Consider the following 24,464-nt stretch of genomic DNA (forward strand, 5'->3'; position numbering starts at 1 on the left):
GTCGCCCGAGGGCGTCCGTTCTTCGCTCAGACAGGACGGGTTTAAAGGAGCCGCTGATTCGGGGGCTCTGGCTCACTCAGGCAGAGGGGAGGGAGGGGCGCGCAGTGTGGGGCGGGCCTGCGCGGAGGCCGGCGTGACGTTGCACCAGACCGAGGCGCTCCGTGCGCTTTCCCGGGAAAGCCATCCCTGGGTCCTGGGACCCCAGCAGTGGCGGGGTGCAGAGGCTCCCCGGAAGGCGGGGTGGACAGTGACCTGCGCTCGCACACAGGCCTTGTGGCGGCGGCAGCAGCAGCCCCAGCGTCCCACGCCCGTCTCCGGGGTCCGCGCCTTTAGCCACGTCTCGCGCCCGTCTCCGGCGCTTCCCAAAGCAGCCCTCTTAATGCCCTCTCCTCGCGCACCAGGAAACAAAAGGGAAGAAAAAGCCTCTTGCCTCTTCGGCAGCTCCAGACCCTTTCCCCGGACTCCCTCCGGGCTAGCCGTGGTGCACTAACCCCTTCAGGCTCTCTTCCTGCCGCCAGCCCCAGTCCTCTCCCTGCGCTCCGACTGAAAGCCGATACCCGAGCCTCAGCTCCCAGCCCCGCCCGCCCCAGCGGCCGGGCAGACAAGCCTCTCGGGCTGGTGTGTGCCTGAGGGCACCGATCCTCTGTGCCGGAATCTCTCCGCTTTGTCCTCCACACCCCTGTTGCTGTGCTCTCCTCCGCTACTCCGAAGCTTTCCCCCTCCGCCACCCGCAGTCTTCACCCGCGAAGGGGCTTGTAGTGTGTGGAAACCTTTCCTCCTTCACGGCTCCCTCCCACTGGTGCAGGTCCCGTCCCTATCCTTTTGTCTCTGTTTATTCTTTTTTCTTTTGTCCTACCCAGGTATGTGGGGAGTTTCTTGCCTTTTGGGGGGTCTGAGGTCTTATGTCAGCGTTCAGTAGGTGTTCTGTACGAGTTGTTCCACGTGTAGATGAATTTCTGATTTATCTGTGGGGGGGAAGGTGATCTCCGCGGCTTACTCTTCCGCCATCTTTCTCCGGGGTCCTCAAGACTGAAGTTTTGATTTTCATGTTTATATTTTTAAATCTGTGTGGAATTTTTTTAATGGTATAAATTAGTGATCTACTTTCATTTTTTTTTTTTTTTTGCAAATGGAAAAGTCAGTTGTCTCATGGCCACTTTTGAAAGTCTGTATATTCATTTTCCAGGGCTGCAGTAACAAAGTACCACGAACTGGGTGGCTTAAAATAATAGGAATTATTCTTCCAGTTCTGGTGATTAGAAGTCTGAAATCAAGATGTCAGCAGGGCCATGCAGTCCCTGAAGGCTCTCGGGGAGAATCTCTTCCATGCCTTTCTCTCAGCTTCTGGTGGTGGCTCTCCATCCTTGGTGTTCCTTGGCTTACAGCTGCATAACTCCAATCTCTGTCTCCACTGACACATGCCTTCTCCCTTCCTGTGTCTAGGTCTCTGTGCCTCTTTTGGAGCCAGCAAGGCCATGGCCCTTAACTGTCTGCTTGCCCAGAACCTCAGGTGCAGCCTAGTCGCCTCAAACCTAGCTCCTGCCGGTGCACGCCACGCACTGGTGGAACTGAGCAGAAAGAACCCTGCACCCACCCCCATCCCCCTGCCAAGGACAAAGTCCCCTCCATATCCCCTGCCTCTTGTTTATAAAAAAGTACTAGATCTATGGCTAGCACAATTTCAAGAACTTGGCCTTAAGAGAACGGGATAAACACTGTTGCTCATAATAATCTATATCTTTGTGGGCATCAAAATAATTGTAGCTTGTTCTGCCCGTATATGTAAATGGTCAACTACAATTGTCAGCAAAGAGATACTACAGACCCATGTCGACATCTTCCACTCTAAGAATATGGTGCCCTATGTCGGCATGAAGTTACAGAAGACAGACCTTCGACCATAATCCAATAAAAATGGAATGATGTTCTGACAAGTGGGGATTTGTAAGCAGCTTTTGGCAGGAAAAAGCTCTTTGCTGGAAAGAGCTCTCTGCCGGAGGCCCCTTTTGTCTCGTCACTAACCTTAAACCAGGTGCCCCCATGCTCTACTCATCTCTGGCCCTAGCATACTTTCAAATCTTTTGATCACATAATACCTTGCCTAATCTGTTGGTTCTTTCCATAGATCAAAGAAGTAGAAATGAAGAATAAGTAATTAACACATGACCTGATCTCTTCCCTAGCTTCCCCTTCAGTAATCTTTCGAACAAACTGTGTGAACAAGACAGTGTTGAAAGAAAGATCACAGAAGTCAACAAGCCTGCATGACAAGTCTGCATGCAGTGGGGGATGGCAATGCCTCTGACCTCCTATCTCAAGGATTAACTGAGATTACTTACCTTTTCCCTTTAAGAACTTCTCATGGCTGAGCAGAATATTGGGAGGTGGTTTTTGGGGAGTCCACCATCTCCCCAGCATTCTGATTAAAAGCAACTTTCCTTTCTACCAACATTTGTCTCTCTTGAGTATTGATTTCTGAGCAGCAAGCATCCAGACCTGATTTGGTAACACTGGGACGGCAGCACGAGGTGTGCGGCGGTGGGGGTCTTTTCTTTTTATTGCCTTGTTGCACAGGCTGAACATCTGGGACAATGTTGACTACAAGTGGTGAGTAGACATCTTTGCCTTGTTCCCAGTCTTGGGAGGAAACCGCTCTTTATTTCACCATAAAATATGATGTCAGATATATGTTCTTCCATAAATGCCCTTTATTAGATTGAGGATGATTCCTTTAATTCCTAATTAATTGACAGTTTTAAATCATGAATGTGTTAAATTTTTTCAAATGCTTTTTCTACATTATAAAGATATGGTTTTTCTTTTTTAGTATGTTAATATGAAATACATTGATTTTGAATGCTAAGGCAACCTTGCATTTCTAGGATAAATCCTACTTGGGCATGATGCATTACCATCTTTTATAGATTAGAAGTTTCAATTTGCTATTTTTTAAAAGAATTTTTGCATCTATGTTCATGAGAGTTATTGATCTATGATTTTCTTTTCTTGTGATGTCTTTGTCTGGCTTTTTATGTGGGTAATGTTGACTCGTAAAATAAGTTGGAAAATGTTTATTCCTAGAAGAGTTGGTGTACAGTTGTTACTATGTCTTCCGTAAATGTTTGGTAGAATTCACTTGTGCCATCTGGCCTGTACTTTTTTTGTGGGAAGGTTGTCAGCTACAAATCGTTTAATAGGGCTATTCAGGTTTTCTTTTTCTTCTTGAGTGACCTTGGGTAGTTTGTACCTTTCAAAGACTTTTTCTATTTCAACTAAGTTGCTGAATTTATTGGCATAATTATTAATAAAATTCCATGCTGCTTTAGCTGCATCCCACAAATTTTTATATATTCATTCAGTTCAAGATATTTTCAGATTTTCACTGTTACCTCCTCTTTACCCCATGGCACATTTAGAAGCCATTAATTTCCAAACGTTTGGTGACTCTTCAGGTATCTTTCTGTTAGCAATTTCTAATTTAATTCTGTTCTGGTGCTAGAATGTACCTTGTATGACTTCCATTCTTTTAAATCGTTTGAAACTTGTTTTATAGCCCGTATTATGTGCACTTGAAAAGAATGTGTATTATGCTGTTGTTGGAGTATTCTATAAATGTTGAGTTAGTTGATAGTCATTTTCTGTCCATTTGTGCTATCAATTACCTAAGAGTGTTGAAATATCTAACTATAATTGATAAATTGCCTACAGCTATTTCATGTTTTTATTTCATGAATTTTGAAGCCCTGTTATAAATGTATTAGAGCTAGAAGATAACTGCTTTGCTGTTGGATTCACAAAAGTCAAAATACAGGTCTGTCTCTAGGGGCCATTCAACAGGGCCATTTCTACAGAGAAGAAATTTCCCATCTCTTGCTAGAGGGTAAGTCCCTGGTTGACAATGCACAGGGGTTGCGGAGGAGGGCAAGTGTGTATGGAATGAGGGGAATGTCCCTTATACGAATGGCCACTAATTTCACTGCTTTCCCTTCATGTCTCACTCCTGTCCTCCACAGTATTAAGCATTTCTGAGTCTGGAGCCAAGCTGGTTCCTTCTTGTCCTTAATGCAAGTAGTATAAACGGTCTCTGCTTCTGCTCTGATATAATAGCTGTCTTCCTTCCATATTTCAAATTTTTATTGAGACCTCCTATTTACTGGTGGTTTTTCATTTGTTCTCTTTATTGCTGTGGTATTATAAATGTAAAAACTTTCTAGGATTTTAATGCTGTCCAGAGAGATGTTTAACAAAAGCACACTTTCTAGGACTTTCCCCTTAAGCATTTTGCTTAGCTGACCAAACCCTGAATGATTTTCGTAGCCCCTATCAGTTGCCACACACTCCCTATGTCTTAGCTTTTCCCAGCTCTACCTCTTGAACCTACTTGTTCGTATCACCTGCTCTCAGGTTCCAACACAATGTCAGTTTTACTCTCGCAACTACTTCGGGCCTGTTGCTTTGGACTTTTCCTGGTCCTCATTACCTACGGTTCAGCCTTGCCCTCCATGCTGTTATTTGCCTTTCTCTTCAATGAAAGTACAATGAGAAAGGTCATGGAGCTGCAAAAGTGAACGTCCATATTTCTTTTTATCCCCTAACTCTGGCTATCAGGGTGGGGGATGAGAAAGGAAGAATTTAAAAAGTTATAATTTAAAAGTGTGACTACAAGTAGTGATCACATATTCACCAGTATTTTGACCTTAAGATCTTAAATGATCCACACAGAAAGTAAATAGCACCTACCGAATAGGTAATAATTTTGTTTATTTATTTATTTATTTTGCGTTACACGGGCCTCTCACTGTTGTGGCCTCTCCCATTGCGGAGCACAGGCTCCGGACGCGCAGGCTCAGCGGCCATGGCTCACGGGCCCAGCTGCTCCACGGCATGTGGGATCCCCCCAGACCGGGGCACGAACCCGTGTCCCCTGCATTGGCAGGCGGACCCTCAACCACTGCGCCACCAGGGAAGCCCGGTAAGAATTTTAAGAATTGTAAAATCTTGTCTCAAGTACTCAACAAGTAATCTGTAACCTAGATTATTTGCTAAATTAGTGTTAGAATTATCAACTGAATACAATTATTGAATTTCCAAAGCTCTTTGTTCAAGTCAAGTACTGGTAAAGGATCAATCCTAGGGCAACCCTTGAATTCTGAAAAGGAACCATTTTGCAACATATTATTTTTTTTTTTTTCATTTTCACATCTCTGAAACTGGGGTGTGTCTTAAAAATTAACAAAGTGTTTTCTCTTTGTCAATCCACTGGCATCTTTAAGATCTGATGAAATGTGACACATCCCCTGTTGTTCTTCCTGAATTTTCATGCAAAAGTCTCTTTTTCTAACTAATTTTTCCCCCCAGACTTCCTTACTACAATCAGTGAAATGCTTCCCAAGGATTCTGATCACATTTCAGTTGTATTAAGGAAGGTAATGCTTAAAAGAGAACAGTAAAAGCTAACCATAATTAAAAACATTGATAACTTAAGGTATGTATAAAAGGAGACTTGGAAAAACAGGCTAATTTATACACATTTGAAACTTGGACTTCAAATCTACCCTCTGGTCTCAGTGCACATGGGTTCTTGTGATCTTATTTGACTCCAAGTCCCAGATAGATTATATACATCAATCAATTAGAAGACATATATGATAAGTCAAATCCAGAACAGATGCTCAGATATAATCTTATGAGGGCAGGAGAAACTGGGAGGTATTCATCATTCTAGAGGTCACTGAAGCAGAATCACATCACTTGTGATGCCATCTTACGGTATCCAAACAAGTGAGTGTATTACACAATGCCGAGGGGCAGATGCTGGGTCACCACCCTAACCATTCCATGTGGGCTGCTCTGAGTTGGAGTTAAATATTGGGACTATTTCTTGAAGGAAGGCAAGTCTCAATCTGTGGCCCTCCTCCATTCCCTCTTTGAGATTAACTACGTTTCCCCTAAGTTAACATGTCACTTCCCTGTTATCTATGTCCAGTTAACTGCTTCAGGTTACCTTTGATCAGGATATACTAGTTACAACCCCACCTTCTCAAGGTAATAAATATTGCATCCATATCCCCCCCCCATTTTTCATGTATGGATATTAGTCATTGGTGGATAATTGAAATATAGTTGACTGGGCAGCCTCCTGAGCACTGCTTGGGGAATCATCAGTCATTGTTTAGAAAATCAGGGCTGCAATTAGGAGTTCATTTTATAGTAACTTCCACTCTAGTTATGTATTTCCATTCATGTTGCTCTCAACTGTTGTACAAGCTTCTTGTTTTAACTTCTTGTTTTAGCTTAACCCTTTGCGGTGTCCTAGCTCCACACCCCAAGTGAATTATATGTGCATATTTTAAGCCTGGTCATCACAAACATACTCTCCAAGCCTTCCCAAAGTTCCAAAGAGTAAATTTAATCAGAGAAGTGAGAAAATGCAGAAAGGAAAACAGTCAAGCAAGACAAAATAACAATAGTTGAGCCATTAAATAAAGTCAAGGACCTATAGTTCCTCCTGAAGGGCTATAAATAATATTCTGAGCAATGTCCTTTGAGCTGTTTTGCAGATACTGAATCTGCCACCAGGTGGAAGAAGTTAACTGTATGCTGCCCACAAGCAATTAGACCCCAGACAGGATGGAAACAGAAGGTTGACGATGTTGACTCTCGATTAACTAACCACCAATCCATCAGAAGAATGTCCACGAGCTGATCATGCACCCCACAGTCCCCCCTTCCTCACCCTGTCTTTTAAAATCTTTCCCTGAAAGCCATCAGGGAGTTTAGGCCTTTTGAGCACTAGCTGCTTGGACCCCTTGTTTGGTGCCCTGCAATAAATGGTGCACTTCCTTCACAACCCAGTGTCAGTAGATTGGCTTTATTGTGCATGGACAAGCAGACCCAAGTCTGGTGCAGTAACAATGCTGCCAAAACAAATGACTTTTTGGGGGGTATATCAAATATTAAAACGAGTTAAGTCTGAAGAGAAAAATATCAGAACTCTCTCTCCTGACTCCTTTGTTTGGTTCAGAACATGGGTGGTGAAGAAATTTAAGGAAATAAGAGAGGTTCAGTGTTCAGAGACAAATTAAATACATTTAAATATATTTCAACTTCATTTAACATGTTTCAACATGGTGTAGGTACCCTACTTGGCTTTAATTTGGTGAGGGTGTCATCTGAGGTGGCAAGACCTGGAAGCACCCCAACAGACTAGCTGCACCCAGGAAAAAGAACTACTTACGTTCTTGAGCAGTTGCCTTGTGGGGAGGAAGGGGAGGGGTCTCACATCCTGTAGTGTGTTGGGTGTACTGCACGAGTAGCTCTTCTCCACGTTCTTGTGAGGCCACAGGCTGTAGTACGTGTGCGCAATGACAGATTTCCATGCCCATTATATCTCCAACCACCCCCTCAACCTAAAACTAACATATTGTATAACCAGAATTTAGAGAGGGCTACTCAGGGCTGGAAGGAAATAGGAAAACACAAGGCACGTGATTTGAAGAGAAGCCAAAGTTCCAATTTCTCAGAGAATGTGAACAAAGGAAACATGTTCTGCTTGGACAAATATGAGGTTCTTGCACTTAAAAATGCTGGGAAGGATATGTAGTTCTAGGAACACTGGCTGAAGAGCAAAGTACAGACGTTTTCACTCTACCCATCTGAGGAACAAGGGCAATCAATTCACTGTGTAGCATAACAAAGTGCTTGGTAGTTAAATACTTTAAATGAATTATTTTCCAGTGAGGGAACTTATCTGAATAACTCTTACTATATCCTGAGAATATAAAAGTAAGAGTGATGTTAAAAATATTTAAGTCTTTAGAGTACAAGCATGCGATTGAAGACCTCATTTAATGGGGATCTTTCCTGTGGACCCGCTGGTGGATGTGGAGGTTGGAGCTCTGGCTGAAGCCCTTCCCACACTTGCTGCACTCGTAGGGCTTCTCTCCAGTGTGGACTCTCTGGTGGATAAGGAGTTTGGAACTCTGGCTGAATCCCTTCCCGCACTTGCCGCAGTGATAGGGCTTCTCCCCAGTGTGGACTCTGAGGTGGATGCGGAGGTCTGAGCTCTGGCTGAAGCCCTTCCCGCACTCATAGCACTGGTAAGGCTTCTCCCCCGTGTGTGAGCACCGGTGGATGTGAAGGTTTGAACTCTGACTGAAGCCCTTCCCACACTCTCCACACTTGTAGGGCCTCTCCCCTGTATGGATGCGCTGGTGGATGTGCAGGTTGGAGCGCTGACTGAAGCTCATACCACACTCCCCGCACTCATAGGGCTTCTCTCCAGTGTGCACTCGCTGATGGATGTGCAGTTTGGAGCTCTGAGTAAAGCCCTTCCCGCACTTGTCACATTTGTAAGGCTTCTCGCCTGTGTGGACTGAGTGATGAATGAGCAGACTTGAACTCCTCGTGAAGCCCTTCCCACACTTGTCGCACTTATAAGGCTTCTCATCTGCATGGACTTCGCGGTGGATGAGGAGACTTGAGCTTCTTGTGAAGCCCTTCCCGCACTGATCACATCTGTAGGGCTTTTCTTCTGTGTGGTTCCTCTGATGAAGGACTAGCTCTGAGCGCTCACTGAAGTCCCTACCGCACTGACTACATCTGTATAGTTTCTCAGCAGTGTGGATTTTCTCACCTGGGTGACCACCTGGGCTGGTGGTACGTATTTTCCCACAGTCATAATGGGTACAGGGCTTCTCCTCTGTATGAGCTCTCTGATGACTACGACCGATCACCCATGATTTCCAACCACAAATGTCCTTGTGTTTACAGTCAAAGGGATCCAAGGATTCTTTCGACTGGCCAATCTGGCATATTGTCTCACCTGTGAATGAGGGCGAGACCACTTCTTTTACATCAGACACAATTTTATTTTGAAGGTTCTCTGAACAATGGTCGATGGGAGGACTTTTGCCCTCTGAGATTTTCCTCTCAGTGCTTTCTTCAGTTACAAACAGACTTTTGCTTTCCTGAGGAACTTGGGGCTCATTCTTACAGAATGTCACTGAGGAGTCCTGTGTGGCCATTTGGCTTGGGACTTTCAAAGACAAATATTCTTCACTTTCCATGTTTTTTTAAATCATCACTCTGAAGAGTCACCAAACTGCTTTTGTTTTTGGAAATATGAGAAGATGCTTCTCCCCACTTTTGACAAGGGGGACGATCTAGTTCAGGATTCCTGTACACTGAAGATTCACAATTTAATCCTGACTCCCAGTTTTTGTACTGGCCATCTCTTCCAAAATTTGCCAGGAGGAAAGCTATTCAGGTAAGAGATAACCTAACTCCTTTCTGTTGATTCTCCACAGAATTTTCATTCAAGTCTCCTAGGGAACAAAGAGAATTCAATGATAACAAAGGGTAGATTTCAAGATTTCAGAACTGCAGTGCCTAAGGTAACCAGCAAAAAGTTCAGTCTTGTCCTTATAGTCATGTCCTTTGGGTTAATGTCAGGAAGGGAGAGGGCTTGGGTACACAAGACAGAAATCTTGTCTCTGCTTTTAACTAAAGCCAATAAAAGTATTCATATCCCAGCCCTGTAGAAGGCTATGGATCCCACATCCTTGCCACATTTCATTTCACTTTACTTCATTTTATTTTAATTAAATTTGCATTTAATTCATAATCTAATAGGTGCTGGGGATACAAAGAAGAAAATAGAAATCCTTTTGCTTGACACACTAGAGTCTACTGGGAAGAAGGACAAATAGGTCAACAATAATACCATGTAAGTGCTACTACAGATGCATGCGCAGCCAGTCATGGGAGCACAGAGTAGGGGCATTCAGCTCAAACCTTGGGGAAGATTTCTGGGAGCAAATGTAAGGGGGAAAAAAAAAAAAGTGAAATGTGGAGAGAAAATATGACATGTTCAAAGGGCTTGGTGTGTACTCAGAGATCCCCTCTGAGATGTAAAGCTATTAAAGGATTACAGCTGGGAATGAAACTTGGGAATGACTTTGATTATAAACACCATCAGAAATGAGCAAGACTTTAAGGCAGAGAGAGCTGCTGTAGTGAATCAGAAGAAAAGTGATAAGGAGGATAGTTATGGAGAGAAAGGGAGAGATTCATTCTAAATCACATGACTGACTAAACTCAAAAGGGAAAGGAGGCACCAAGCATGATCCTCAAGTTCCTTGAGTGACTTAGGTATGGGGGTACTATACCATAACATAGGGAATCAATCTCCAAGGCTGGAGTGGGGAAGGGTGACAGATAACAAACTCAGATACATGGGTCTGGAACTCCTGGGAGAGAACTGTGCTAGGAATATAGATTTTAGACTTACTGTAGACGGTCCCTGACTTACGATGGCTTGACTTAACGATTTTTCGACTTTATGGTGGTGTGAAAGCGATGTGCATTTAGTAGAAACAGTACTTTGAATTTTGATCTTTTCCTGGGCTAGCAATATGCTGGACAATACTCTCTCATGATGCTGGGCAATGGCAGCAGCCACAGCTCCAAGCAATATGCCTAGAACCATTCTGTTTTTCATTTTCAGTATAGTATGCAATAAACTTCAGGAGATATTCAACACTAATATAAAATAGGCTTTGTGTTAGATGATTTTGCCCAACTGTAGGCTAATTTAAGTGTTCTGAGCATGATTAAGGTAGGTTAGGCTAAGCTATGGTGTTCGGTAGATTAGGTGTATTAAATGCATTTTTGACTTAACACTATTTGCAATTTACAATGGGATTATGGGAATGTAACCCCATTGTAAATCAAGGAAGATCTGTGGTATGTATGTTAGTCAAAACAATTAGCATGAAGATCCTCATATTACACTGAAATGACAAAAAAACAAAAACACAAAAGTTTTGGGAAAAAAAGAAAGGTTGTCATCACTAGAATGCTGGGGAACTCCTAGTGATAAAGAGCAGATGGATGAGGTCTAATGGGAGAAAGTAGGAAAAAAAAACAAATGCACAGCTCAAATTATGTACAGAAAAAGCCTCCTAAAGAAGTAGGAGAAATTCTCAAGAAGTCCTAGAAATTCCAAGCTCAGAATCAACAATTATGAAGTAAGAGAGGTTTATTCTGGAAAGAGGTTTATCAAATCATGTTAAGCATTTCTAATGGCTCAACTAGTTGCTGCAGCACCACTCTCCGAACGACCCTCTTCCCCACAAAAAAATGAAATACTGGGAGGCTAAGGGTAGCGGCCTCATATAAAGCTTCAAAAACAAAATAAATTGTCTGCCAAAGAAGGACTCCTAATAGTATTATTTGGGCTGAAGAGGGAAGCAGAAGCTGAGGTAATGCCAAACCTGTACAATGACAGGATTGAGGTACAAAAAGAAGCAACTGACTCCACATGTACCCAGGATAAAGCCTCAAGAAAACCTGTGAAGTGGAATTTCTGACAAGCAGGACACCCCAGAGCTGGAGACTGAAGCAGGGCATGTCCCAGATAACTTACTGGCCTGAAGAGGTAACCTCAAAAAAAGACATCACTCACCATCTGGATTCTTATTAGATCCATTCCAAGCCCAGTCAGCAGAGGTGTCCCCTGTAAGTAGAACACACGGGCACCAAAAAGGGTTGAGCATCAGCTGAGGATGTACACTCCAGTATCATACTGTGAACATAAGACTTTTGGGGGGGTGGGGAAAGAGAGACAATTGAGAAAACATGAGACAAAAAAAATGTAGAAAACTAACATCAATAAAGAGAGACACAAACTCAAGAAACAGTAAACAGAGGAAATAGAATTTAAAAGGTTCATAATTAAAATCCCAGAGAAATCTGAGGGGATATCACATCTAAAAAAAACGGGACAATCGGGCTTCCCTGGTGGCGCAGTGGTTGAGAGTCCGCCTGCCGATGCAGGGGACATGGGTTCGTGCCCCGGTCTGGGAAGATCCCACATGCTGCAGAGTGGCTGGGCCTGTGGGCCATGGCTGCTGAGCCTGCGCGTCCGGAGCCTGTGCTCCGCAACGGGAGAGGCCACAACAGTGAGAGGCCCATGTACCGCAAAAAAAAAAAAACCCAAAAAAACAAACAAAAAAACCCAGGACAATCTAATAAAATATAAACACGCTGCTATGAAGAAGAATTAGAATTCTTCTAAATTAATGAAAGGATTGAAAAAGATGATAATCATAGTATTTAAGATCTACTATGCTCATTTGAAGCACTCAGACACTGGCTGCATGATCTTATGTGAGAGAAACTATTAGGACACCCATTCTACACCAGAAGAAACCAAGGTTGAAATGATCAAGTAACTTGTGTCATAGCTACCAGGTGTCAGGCAGTCTGATTCTAAGGCCTGCAATCTAGATGGGCTGAAGAGCAAAACGAACATGCGGCTAAGGTGGAAGATTGAGGGGTACTCCTGGAATGAAGAGTAAAGGGTAGACAGATGCAAAGATAAAAGTCCATCTTGTAGGAGTTCGATGAATATAGTGGAGGTAGAATGAAGGGAAAGAAATGATCAAAGAACTAACAGGAAAAAGATGTTTCCTAGAATTCAAGATTCAGAGGTCACTAAATGTGAAACCTCAGGACGTCAAGGAAAAAAAACCCAAACAAACCCAGAAAATGCTAAAAGCATCCAGACAGAAAAGCCAGGTTATGTACAAATATAAATGAGAATTATATTGACAATGAACTACTAAACAGCAATACTGTATACCTGAAGTCAACTGAGCAATATCTTCTAATTTTGGAGGTAAAGTGATTGTGAAATTAGCATTCCATTCTATACCCAGCCAATCAAACATTTCAGTGGGAGGAATAGACACTTTGTCAGATAAGAAAGTATTTAAACAATTACTGAAACAATTATTCAGCAATGTACTGTAGCAAAAAATTTTTTAATTACTTTAAGAATAAGATGATATACAATAAATAGCAGTGAGCAAAGAAGACAAGAAAACAGACAAGCTGAATCAATCGTTGATATATAAAAGAAAACAATAATTAACCAAATCAACCAAAACTCTATAAAACAGAATGGAAAGGAAAAAACCCCAAATAAAATATATTTTAAAAAGCAAGTATTAGTTTTAGGAAAGGGAAAAAACAAACAAAAAAAGGAACTGTAATCATAGTATACTATTTGACTCTGCAGGAACAAGAATTATGAAGTCAAAGCAACTAAGCATTAATCACTGATGCGACTGACAAATTCTTGGAAAAATGGGCATGTTGGGAGAAATAATGTAAAAGAGCTAAATCCTCATCTAAGACGTAAAGAAGTCAATATAAAATATCAAATATCGATAAACTGAAAAAAACTGCAGTATACCATAATATAATAAATTCAAATTAAAACTATAATGAGGTGCCATTTTCTACCTGTTAACACTGGAAAAAACCCAAAGCATGGTGACACAGCTTGTAAGTGTAAATTGGTATCACCCCCCCCCAGAAGAACATTTTAACAATTATGTATCAAAATCACAAATGCATGCACTCAGCAGTCCAGCTTGGGGGTTTTATTCTTCAGATTTCCTGGCACAGTTGTGAAGTGATACTTGCTCAAGATTTAGTCACTGCAAACAGTTTGTGACAGCAAATGACCAGAACCTGGGTAGAGTGGACTCAGGGACATGAAAGAAAGTTTTCACTGTGCACCTTTTAATTTGTTTTTATTTTTATAGTTTAACTTTAATCATTTAAAAACATTTACAAAAAAAAAAAACCCCACAGCATTTAGTACATTTGCAAATCTTTTCTTTGCTACTCATGTATAATTTGTTGTCTGCCCTTCTCCAGCTTGTCCAAAATCCTCAGTGTACATTTTTTCCCAGCTTTTTTAGGCATAACTGCAAGTAACATTGTGCATATTTTAATGCTTCTTTTCTTAACCATGTGAGTGCATTTATTCTTTAAAAAAAGGAAAGTAAGTAACTGCATGAGCATATTTGTAAATATGAAGGCAAACACCATAAGGAACAAGTGAAAGGATTCAAACTGAGTGCTTTGAGAAGCCACTCTGTGGCATGAAGAGCGGCAGAGCAGGGAGACTGGTTTGTATTATAAGCCTTTCAATAGGATTTGTTTTACCTAGGTGAATGCATTACTTTTTGTGCACAGTTTGCAAAGTTTAAAAGTAGTGGCAAAAAGAAAATGGAAAAAAATAACACTGAGAAAAGCTGTGCAGTTTGGAGCAGTTAAATCAGGAGGTGGGCTGAAGTTATTAAATGGTCAAAGGACACTGCTTCAACATCCTTGCTGTACAATACTTGGGAACGGCTGCAGAAATGACAGGTCTATGAAAATCAGTGGAGGAGGAACTGTATTAATGGTAGGTTTTATAAGCAGTAGTGAAATCTTGTGATAACTGTTTTTTAAAATATTTAAATATTATCAAGAATGAGTATGTAATAGTAGAAGAAAATGCTGACGTAATGAGAAAAGGGGTCCTTTTAAAGGGAGTTAATATGACGTAACAAAGACCTCTAAGACATATGATGTAAAACACCCAATTGAAAAATACATACAGTATAACCTCATAAAATTTTAACAAGTATTTGTAAAATGCATACATGGAGAACACAGAAAAAACAGATACACAAGCTATTATTAGTGATTTTACTTCATCATCTTCATCTGTGTTCTTTGAATTTTGTGATTTTTATATCTTACTTGCATAAAAAAAAGTTGGATAACTATGTTCAATTTTATATCAAAGAAAAAGGAAAACCTAGAGCAGAGCTTGAAACTGTAAGCATAGATCCTACCTCACTTTTGCCTTTCTGCAAACCAGTCTATAAAGCAGTCCCAGTGATCCTGGGTAAATCAGTTCATACCATTTCATTGTTCTAATGGCTTCTCACTGAACTCAACACAAATTCACATTTTTTACCCATGCCTTTAATGCCATGAATGAGCCAAGGCCCCACTCTATTCTTCCCAGATGCTCCCTGTATTCTAGCCACACTCCTTCTTTTAGGTCTTCAGGTCTTCCCTCGCACTATTCTCTTGCCTGGAATATTCTTCCCCTACCCAGTCACCTGTTTAATGCCCATTAATCCTTTGGAACTCAGTTTAAATATCACTTCAGAAGCTTTCCTTGAAACTCTCAACAATAGATACTTCACCCTTGTCCCACCCCATGCCTTCATTCTCTCAGAGCACAATTCTCTGTCCTTCATAGGACTTACTGAATTTATTTATAGTAACATACTGTGTTTACCATAATGTCTCTTTTACAAGACTGTAAGACATATTTCTTTGCTGCTAAACTCTACAGCAGTCAATTCTAAAATCTTGACTATGTACATATAGCAGCAGAAGTATTAGATACATTGCTTTCTCTCCAGAAACCTGGCTGGGAACAAGAAAATAAATCAGACTTGCAGATCCAATGGTTAAAATAAAAGCATATAAAATAATATGTAACAGGTCTGAGCCTGTGTGAGATATAAATTGAAAGTTCTGAGAAAAGAAGGAGGTTGAAAGGGAGGGGTGGTCAAAGATTTCACACAGGTAATGGAGTTCAAATAAAATTTTAACGGACAAAAGTAACCAGAAACCAGAGCATGGTAATCAAAGGTCCCAGAACAAGGAAGCATAGAGGACCTCCGGGAAACAGGCTTAGCTGGAAAGGAGGGTGACATTGGGGCAGCAGAGAATAATGCTCTATAGGTAAAAGTAGGGCATGAAGGGCCTTGAAAGCCAGGTGGGGAGTTTAGAGGCTTTACACCAGGAACTAAAGGTAAAGGGCATGGAGAATTCTCCATTATATAATGATCTTCAACTTGCTCCAACTGAGAGAGCACATCTGAGAAACACACAGGGATTGGGTGACTGTTGGGGGGGAGGGAAATTCAGTCCCAAACTCTGGCTTGTAAGTGATGGACCAGGTATGGTTTCTTGGACAACTCAGTAAGGTTACCATTCTCCAATTCTTACCAAGTAAAGTTCTTTAGCTGCTTCGAATAATCAGAAACATCCTTTTTGCCCAAAAAGAAATTAGGAAACGAATTCCTGAACTACAGCTCCCGGGGCCCAAGCCCAAATGATATTTAAAATTGAAGAAACAGAGACCCCAGTGCACTGGTGTCCAGGTTCATGTTCTTACCCACTGAGACCAAGTGACTGTCGTTTTCCAGCATCACAGCTACGTGCAGCTTCCTCTGAGCAGGGTCCAGCAACCCCACTCCTCCTCGGTGAAATCCACAGAGACATCCTTGAAGGTTACTGGTTCCTAAAAGATTAAGCACATTCCTCCTCAACTGACAACCATCTGCACAAATGCCCCAGAAGGAAGGTGAGGTTGGGAGCACTGGAAGAGGGGAGAAGGGTACAGAGGAAGTGTGCAGTTCAAGGATCGGGGTGATCCAAGTTTGGATGGAAAACCTTTCCTTTCTCATCTCCTTTGCTACTTCCTTCCCAATACTTCCCCTCCTGCCCACAACTCACCCAAGCTCAAGCTATCCAACTACTGAATCTCTCCTTATCAGTGTCATCTCATGGTCACTGCTGAGCTGTCCTTTCCGCCCCATTCCTACTGTTATCCTGACAACCTCAACACTCATGAGAACAAATTACCCAACATGCTAACCTCACATTTCTTAATCTCTCTCTCTCTCTTTTTTTGGCTGCGTTGGGTCTTCGTTGCTGCAGGCAGGCTTTCTCTAGTTGCAGCGAGCGGGGGCTACTCTTCGTTGCAGTGTGCGGGCTTCTCATTGCAGTGGCTTCTCTTGTTGCAGAGCATGAGCTCTAGGCACGTGGGCTTCAGTAGTTGTGGCTCGCAGGCTCTAGAGCGCAGGCTCAGTACTTGTGGAGCACGGGCTTAGTTTCTCCGCGGCATGTGGGATCTTCCTGGACCAGGGCTCGAACCCATGTCCCCTGCACTGGCAGGCGGATTCTTAACCACGCCACCACCAGGGAAGTCCTTCTTAATCTCTTTAATGCCAATGACCTCTGCCTCAACAATCATAATTAGGGCCATTTCACTATTTGGACCACTGTTCCTTTGAAATATTAATATCTCAAAATTCACACCTTAAAAACATCTTCCTATTTTTTCTCCTCTTCCTCCTCCATGACATCTGCTTTATCAAGATCACCATCCTTTGATCCTTCCTCTTTTTTCCTCTCAGCCAAAGTACACTTCTGATCTCAATTTTTTCCCTAGTCATATAAATCATATGTCCTTTCTTCTTCTAAACTAAGTAGTTGACCATTCCTGGAAGAAATAAAAATAGCACATTTACACACAACCAAAAAATATTCTCCTTAGGTATTCCCATGTATCTCTAGCCCTAACCTTTCTCCTCAACTCCAGGCTCCAATTTCCCACCTACATCTACACTTGGATGGCTAAAAGGCACTTAAGACTCACCAAGCTCCAAACAGAATTCTTGCTCCCAACAATCTCCATCAGTATCTGGTCTTCCCTTGCTGTCCCCATTTTAGTAAAGAGCCACACGACACACCCAATGGCTCAAGCCAAAATCCTGTAAGTCATTTTGATTCTCTTCTCACTTCCGCATATTTTATCCATCACCAAGTCCTCTCAACTCTGCCTCTAAAACATATCTGAAGCTACCCATTTCTTTTCACCTTGCACTGTTATCATTACAAGTCCCAGCCTTCATTAACTCTCCACCTGCACTAACCTCCTAAATTTGTATCTCTTGCTCCCCCACGTGACGGATTTTCCACACAGCAGCCTGGGTGATCTTTCAAAACACATACCACTCAAGGCATGAAACTCCCCAAAGGCGTTTCCATGGACACTGAGTAAAATCCAGGCTCTTCATCTTGGCCTGCAAGGCCTTGCAGACTGGGGTCCTGTCAATTCTCCAATCTCAGCCTGAGTCCTTCCTCCCTCACAAGTCACCTGGCCCCTGTGACCACATCAAACTCATCCCACTTATGGCCTTTGCACTGGCTATCCCCTCTGCCCAGAATGTTCTTTCTCTACATCATTCAGATATTAGTCGAACTACTGCCACCTCAGAGAAGCATTTCCTTGACTGACTAATCCATGGGAGCGTCCAGTAACAATCACTTCTCCGTTTTATTATCTTTATACTTATGCCTTATCTCATTTTCTAATCTATACATTTTCTTTCTTATTTACAGTCTGTCTCTCCCTATTAAGTTCCCCAAGAACAGAGGCTGCCTGATTTGTTCATGGCTGCATCCCCAAGGGCTCAAGCAGGGCCTGGTATGTAAAAAGAGTCCAAGTACTTATTTAGTTAACCTCACAGTGAGTCTGGTTCCCTTCAAGGTTCTAGTTCACTTCTTGAACTACCTCTGGTGAAGGACCAGTTTCTTTTAAGATTTTTCGAACGTCACAGACGTATTTTTTAAAATACAATTTTTAAAAAGTTACTAGAAAATAAGAATGCAGACATATAAAATACCAATGCCAATTTTTAAAATTAGATTCAACAGATATAAAATTAAAAAAACCTCTCAATTTCTGTCCTTATATATATATATATTTTTTTTTGCGGTACGCAGGCCTCTCACTGTTGTGGCCTCTCCCATTGCGGAGCACAGGCTCCGGACGCGCAGGCTCCGCAGCATGTGGGATCTTCCCGGACCGGGGCACGAACCCATGTCCCCTGCATCGGCAGGCGGACTCTCAACCACCGCGCCACCAGGGAAGCCCTGTCCTTATATCTTTATAGACTGGTAACAAGCAGTTTGTTGGCTGGCACCAGTCTGCAGGCCACACTCTGAAAAGCAGAGGATGGAATATACACAAAACAACTGAGAGCCAGTGAAGCCCAAAGCAGCGGTTCAACTTGGGGCCAGGGGAGTACCCAGTAACCTTCAGAAGTGCTGACACCACAGGCCTCAGCCTGAAGGGGCACCACCCACACCCTCCTCAGGAAACTGAGGACAACCAGGTCCCCCGGCAGGAGCGACTACCCCACTAGTCACCAAAGGAGAAGCAGCTGTTTCTTCCCAAGCTCTCCTCTAAAGGTCACAGTCTCCACTGTGTCTGAGGAAGAGGGATGAGGTTGGACTAGAGAAGGCTGCAAGGCCCTGTGCAAAGGTGGGACAAAGAAGCAGCAGCAGCAGAGGCTTTGGCCTTAGAGGCATAAACACACCTGTTAGGAAAACAGGGCTGGGGAGTATCAGCAGTCAGATTAGCTACTCCTCTTTTGGACTTTTTCTTTTCAGAGACAAAAGGTTTCTTTCTGTCCATGGCTAACCTCTCCTTGCACATTCTAGATGGAATCCTTTCTTCCCTTCTGAGATTCAAGTCCATCAATGATCTTTCTTCTATTTTTTAATCCATCTTCCACCTTGTCATCTGAGATGTCTAAGACTCCTTTCGTACCTTAACCATAATCAAACCACTTCTTGTCAATTCTGTCTCCTAAATCTCCCTCCAGAATGTTACTTCTTCTTATCTCTGCTCCTACTATTCTAGGAAAGGCCCTCATTTCTTAGCTAGGCCACAATAACTCTTTACCAAATCTTCAAAATACAAGTTTTGTCATGTTTCAATCCAAGGATCGGACAGTCAAGAGTTATTAATTTTTTAAGATCCCACAGATAAAGTGGTAGGGAGAATTCCATGCTGAAAACAGAAAGGGTATGTTGATGGACTACCAACTTTGTAGTAGGCTGAAAATTCCAAGATGAGAAATGGTATGACAGTGGACCAAATTAGAGGACTCAGTGTTTCAGGGGAAAGGAAAAAGAGGAAACAGTGGTCTTGCTAAAGCAAGACAAAGTTGGAAATGAAAGCATCTGAATAATGAATAATCTCCCCAGGTACCAGTGGAACTATTCAGTCACCCCAAGGTGGAACTTGTGCTTCCTGTGGGAGAATAGACTCAGTATCCTGAAGGCCAACCAAAGTATAAGGCTACAGGACAGTAGTTTCTGTACTAATGTAAATGTCAAACTCCTCGAAACTACATGTATCACATAGCTTAGCACTTCCTTTCCAGAGCCCACCCCTGCTAGATCCAACAATTTACTTAGGGGCAGGAAACAGTGATCCAGAAGGCAGTGATGGGCAGGAGCTGTCATCACCCTGGATTACCTGTAGTCATCCGAATGTCATGCTCTAGTCTAGAAGAGCCCTTTACATGTTGCTCCTGCCCTGACTTATATTTCTCCCATCGTCCCATCCATTTCAGTTTCAGGACAATCAACAACCTCCTTTCTGAAGCATAAGGATATGTTAAATGTCTCCTTCTCAAAGATCTCACAGTATCTTGCATATACCTCTACTATAGCTATTAAATTTGTCTCCCAAATTGGCTATAAAATTCTCAGGGATAGGGGCAACACTCAACTAATCTTCAAATCCTCAGCAACTAGCACAACTGACTCAAAATCTAAATGGTAAATATTTATAAATTCACATTCAATTTAAATAATGAAATAAGAGAAAACTTGAGATCATTGAACTCAGCACTCTCATTTTAAAGATGAGAAAACTAAGGTTCATAACTGTGAAGTGACTTATCCAAGGTCACAGAGGGAGAGGGGGGTTAAATGGGACTCCTGCCTTTCAGCAGACTCAAAGACGACAACTGGTACACAGAAAACAGTAAGTACTAGTGGAATGAAGTCCTTTCTTTAAATTCAAAAAATTATTAACATATGCCAGAATCTCAAAATTTCACTTTACTAGCAATCCCCAACTTCATCACTGTGAATAATCTTCATTAGGGAAGAGACAGAAGAGAAGGAAAATAAAAAGAGCACAGGGTCTTACTTACGTCAATCTTGGCTGACGTTCTCAATTATTTTCAAGGCACAGAGATGTCATGCTTTCAGTACCTTGAAGCAGCTTACTGTCCTCTAAACAAACCAATTTTTATAAGAGCTCATGCTGTCTTCCTATGGATGTGAGGATTGTTTTTGCCAAGCAAAAAGATGGTCTTACTGGTGGTGGTGTTAAGAACTAATTTTTTTTTTCCTTAAAATCCAGCCTGTACACCTGAAACATGGTAAATCAACTACACTTCAATTAAAAAAAAATAATGTCATCTAACTATAAAAAAAAATCCAGCCTGATATTTTATTCAAATCACTTCTGGTGTGATGACCTGTTCAGTTACAGACAAGAAACAGCATGGAGTTAGAAAACATGGGGTTTACTTCTCACTTTGCTGCTCACTGCAATAAGAGAAATGGTGCTTCCCCTCAGCTCCCTGAGAATTAGGGCTCTCCTCTGTAAGAGGATGGCACCAAGGCAGAGAAGGGGCTGGCTGACCCTTTCCTTTTCCAACATTCTATAATACTAAGTGTCAGTCTTGACGTAACTTTCTAGAAATGGTTTTGTGGAGACAAATGAGAAATTGTTTTTTAAAAAAGTGCTACTTTTTAAAAGTAATTCAACAGTTTACTGTACCAATTAAACATGTAGATATGTTGGTAAAGGGAACAAAACAACCAGAGCACACAAGATGAGCAACCCATCTTATCTACCTTAGTGATGTTCATATCAAGTATGTAGAGAAGTATTGCACAATAAATGCAATAAATCTTTGGATGTACAAAAGGTCAAAGGGATAAAAAAGTGAAATTCTCCTTTTAGTAGGTCTAGGGGAATGGTGCCTAGGAACCTTTAATTCTTAAAAGAACACCACAGATAATTCTGATGCACAGCCTGGTTGAGGAGCATTTCTGGGAGTGCTATGGTAATTACGGTGTTGTTATGTAACAAATTTTCTCATGTCTTTAACTCATTCAGGTTTAATAAATGATTATTGGTAATGTGCGTACCTTTTTTCATATACATCACCTGCTCATGAAGAAAAGCACCGTAGTTTATAATTCTATTTGTTTTCCTGAGACCACTTAGCACTGGACTGAGCATGTAACAGCTCTGAATGACTTTCAATGTGCGTGAAATGCCTGGCAGGAAAAGGCATGCTTTGAGAGACAGGACCAGACAAAGATGCTGTGTGGAGTCTTTCAATAAAAGAGCATAGCCCAGTACTCTGGGGAGTGGGCCAAATTCATGGAAGCAGAGTAGTTCACTGAAAACTGAGGTGGAATTTAGAGTCAGCAGATTATCTGCGCAGACTCTGGTGACATCATTTGACAGCTATATGCTCTTAGTATCTTAATGTTCCTACACCCATATTTATAAAATACTGTATGTCTCACGCTGAAGTTGGACAATAAATAAAAAAACCACACAACCAAGACAGGACCTGACACCAGATACGCACTCAATTAATGCTGATGTCCTTCCCAAGAAAGAAAGGTTATTTCCATTCTCAGAAAAGAGAAATCCCAACTCACCTGGAACTTGGTCATTTCCTCCTCTCAAGAAGGATAGATTCCTGAAAAAGTAGAGTTAGGGAAAGCGAAAAAACCATGAAAATCAAGTCCACCTTGCAGGACATAGACTAAGCAGTCCAGCAAGACTGTAGGAAAAAAGTTAATCAGCTCCTGCTACCTTCACACACCCTCTCCTGGGGTGCCTTTCCTGTCTCTCCAAGCTGCACCTCCCTCGCCTCTCTCCACTAGGCTTTGGACCAAACAGGCCAAGCCTCCCCCGCAAACCCATGAGGGTAAGAAAATCCCACTGGCCCTAGCAGCTCTAAGATGTGCCCGTTTCCCGAGGCTTTACGATTTTTGCCCTAACGTTCTAGGTTAGAGCAGTAGGAGCTCTCCGGTCGGATGTGTCGCCTCTCGGCAGAGATTTCGGCTGCCCGAGACGCCTGAAGGCCTGACTCGTTTCTGGGGTGCGGGGGCTCTGACGCAATCTCTTTTCAGCGAGGACAGGGCTGTGGGGACGGAAACTTCGGTCTCTCACAGGAGCCCCTCTCGGTCCCCTAACGTCCACCGAAATCCTCCTTCGAATAAGGCCAGTCACCGGCGCGGAAAAGGCCGGTGTGGCCAACTGCGAAGCTCCCAGGCCGGCCAAGGCCGGAGCTCAGGCAGGCGAGAGGAGGGCCTCTCGGAGCCGCGGCCGGCTTAGCGCTAGGGGCCGCCTGGTCTCAGGTGACCGCGGCCAGGACCGGGGAACGCAGCGGCGGTCGCGGCGAGCGGACACACGTGCGGCCCGTGCTCGCACCTCCTCCAGGACGCGCGCCCTCCCACGGCCGCCCGCCAGGCTTCCGGGCCCCTGTGGCCCAGCGCCTCCCCCGCGGCACTCCCACAACTCGACCGCCAGACGCTTCTCTGCAGGCCGCGCGGATTGCGCGAGCGACCATACCGCTCTCACCTCCCACGTGGAATCCGACACCTGGAAGCACAGGATTCGCTATACGGCCCCGCTCCATCGCCTACAGCCCCGAACTACAGGTCCCAGAAAGCAGCGGGTGGGCCACGCCCACTTCCGGCGTCGACCCTGAGGCTTCGCGAGGCGCTGAGCCTAAGGGCAGGGTTTCGTCCAATGCGGAGTGCTCTTCACAGTTTATGAGGCCTGCGGCTAGGTACTTCAGGTTGTTCTCCTGGTTTTTATTGCAAACGCGTAAGAATTATATTAGGAATGCCCATTAAAGTGTTTTTCGTTTTGGTAAAGTGCTACTGGGGGAAAAGAACGTAAAATATCACCCGTAATTTCACTTTACCTTAAAAAATATTCTGGAATGAGTGTCCCCTTCTCACCTCTGAAGTTCATTTGGCAGACATTATTTGAGGTCCTGCTATGTTCCAAGAACTGTTCAAGACACTTAAACAAAAAAAATCACTGTGGATGTTAAATTCTAGTGACATTTCCCACTAGAGCAATACGTAATTATGATAAAAGGTATAGTGTGTTATAAGGTTATATATGTTATGGAAAAAGTGGAGTTGAGTCGGGGCATTGAGGGTGATGGTGCTGGGGTGTGTAGGTTGGGGTATGCTTTGCAATTTTATTTTTTATTTTTATTTATTTTTTGGCTGTGTTGGGTCTTCGTTGCTGCCCGCGGGCTTTCTGTAGTTGCAGTGAGCAGGGGCTACTCTTCGTTGGTGCGTGGGCTTCTCATTGCGGTGGCTTCTCTTGTTGCGGAGCACGGGCTCTAGGCACGCGGGCTTCAGTAGTTGTGGCTTGCTGGCTCTAGAGCGTGGGCTCAGTAGTTGTGGCGCGTGGGCTTAGTTGCTCCACAGCATGTGGGATCTTCCTGGACCAGGGCTCGAACCCATGTCGCCTGCATTGGCAGGTGGATTCTTAACCACTGCGCCACGAGGGAAGTCATTGCCTTGCAATTTTAAGCAGGGAATATTGAAACAAAGACTGAGATGAGGGAATCAGTCCCGTGACACTCAGCAGTCAGAACTGTTTCCTAAATGTACACAGACATAACTATTTATACAAACATACACTTTTTAAACAAAAACAAGGTCATGCCGTGTGTATACAGGCCTGCAGTTTGCTTTTTAAAATTTGATAGTACTGTGTATCACTGATTTACATAGAAACCTTGCTCAATGAGACCCTTTTAGTTGCTAATGCCTTTAAGGGAGTGGCACCAAAATTCTCCCCAGTGGCTTTTCCATTCACCCTTCACTGAGTGACACAGGGCCACTAGGTCTTTCCAGAATACTTTCCCTGAAGATTTATCCTGGGGGTGAAA

The 24,464-nt window shown here is 43.0% G+C and overlaps 1 protein-coding gene across 1 annotated transcript; it reads right to left on the reverse strand.

Annotated features, from left to right (window-relative positions):
* Positions 1 to 6,401: 6,401 nt before the first annotated feature.
* ZNF239 (zinc finger protein 239) lies at positions 6,402 to 23,120 on the reverse strand. Its single transcript, XM_060102791.1, has 5 exons — positions 22,201 to 23,120; positions 16,526 to 17,152; positions 16,043 to 16,168; positions 11,468 to 11,601; positions 6,402 to 9,326 (listed from the first exon to the last, which is right to left on the reverse strand). Exon 5 carries the CDS (start codon positions 9,066 to 9,068, stop codon positions 7,848 to 7,850), a length of 1,221 nt encoding a protein of 406 aa, XP_059958774.1. The 5' UTR covers positions 9,069 to 9,326; positions 11,468 to 11,601; positions 16,043 to 16,168; positions 16,526 to 17,152; positions 22,201 to 23,120; the 3' UTR covers positions 6,402 to 7,847.
* Between the last annotated feature and the right edge of the window lie 1,344 nt (positions 23,121 to 24,464).

Source organism: Mesoplodon densirostris, chromosome 1 (assembly GCF_025265405.1).
Source record: "Mesoplodon densirostris isolate mMesDen1 chromosome 1, mMesDen1 primary haplotype, whole genome shotgun sequence".
NCBI classification, from domain to species: domain Eukaryota; kingdom Metazoa; phylum Chordata; class Mammalia; order Artiodactyla; family Ziphiidae; genus Mesoplodon; species Mesoplodon densirostris.

What these genes read in the sequence shown, in the direction of transcription:
- ZNF239 (XM_060102791.1), bottom strand. Translation starts at nt 9,068, where the DNA reads ATGGAAAGTGAAGAATATTTGTCTTTGAAAGTCCCAAGCCAAATGGCC.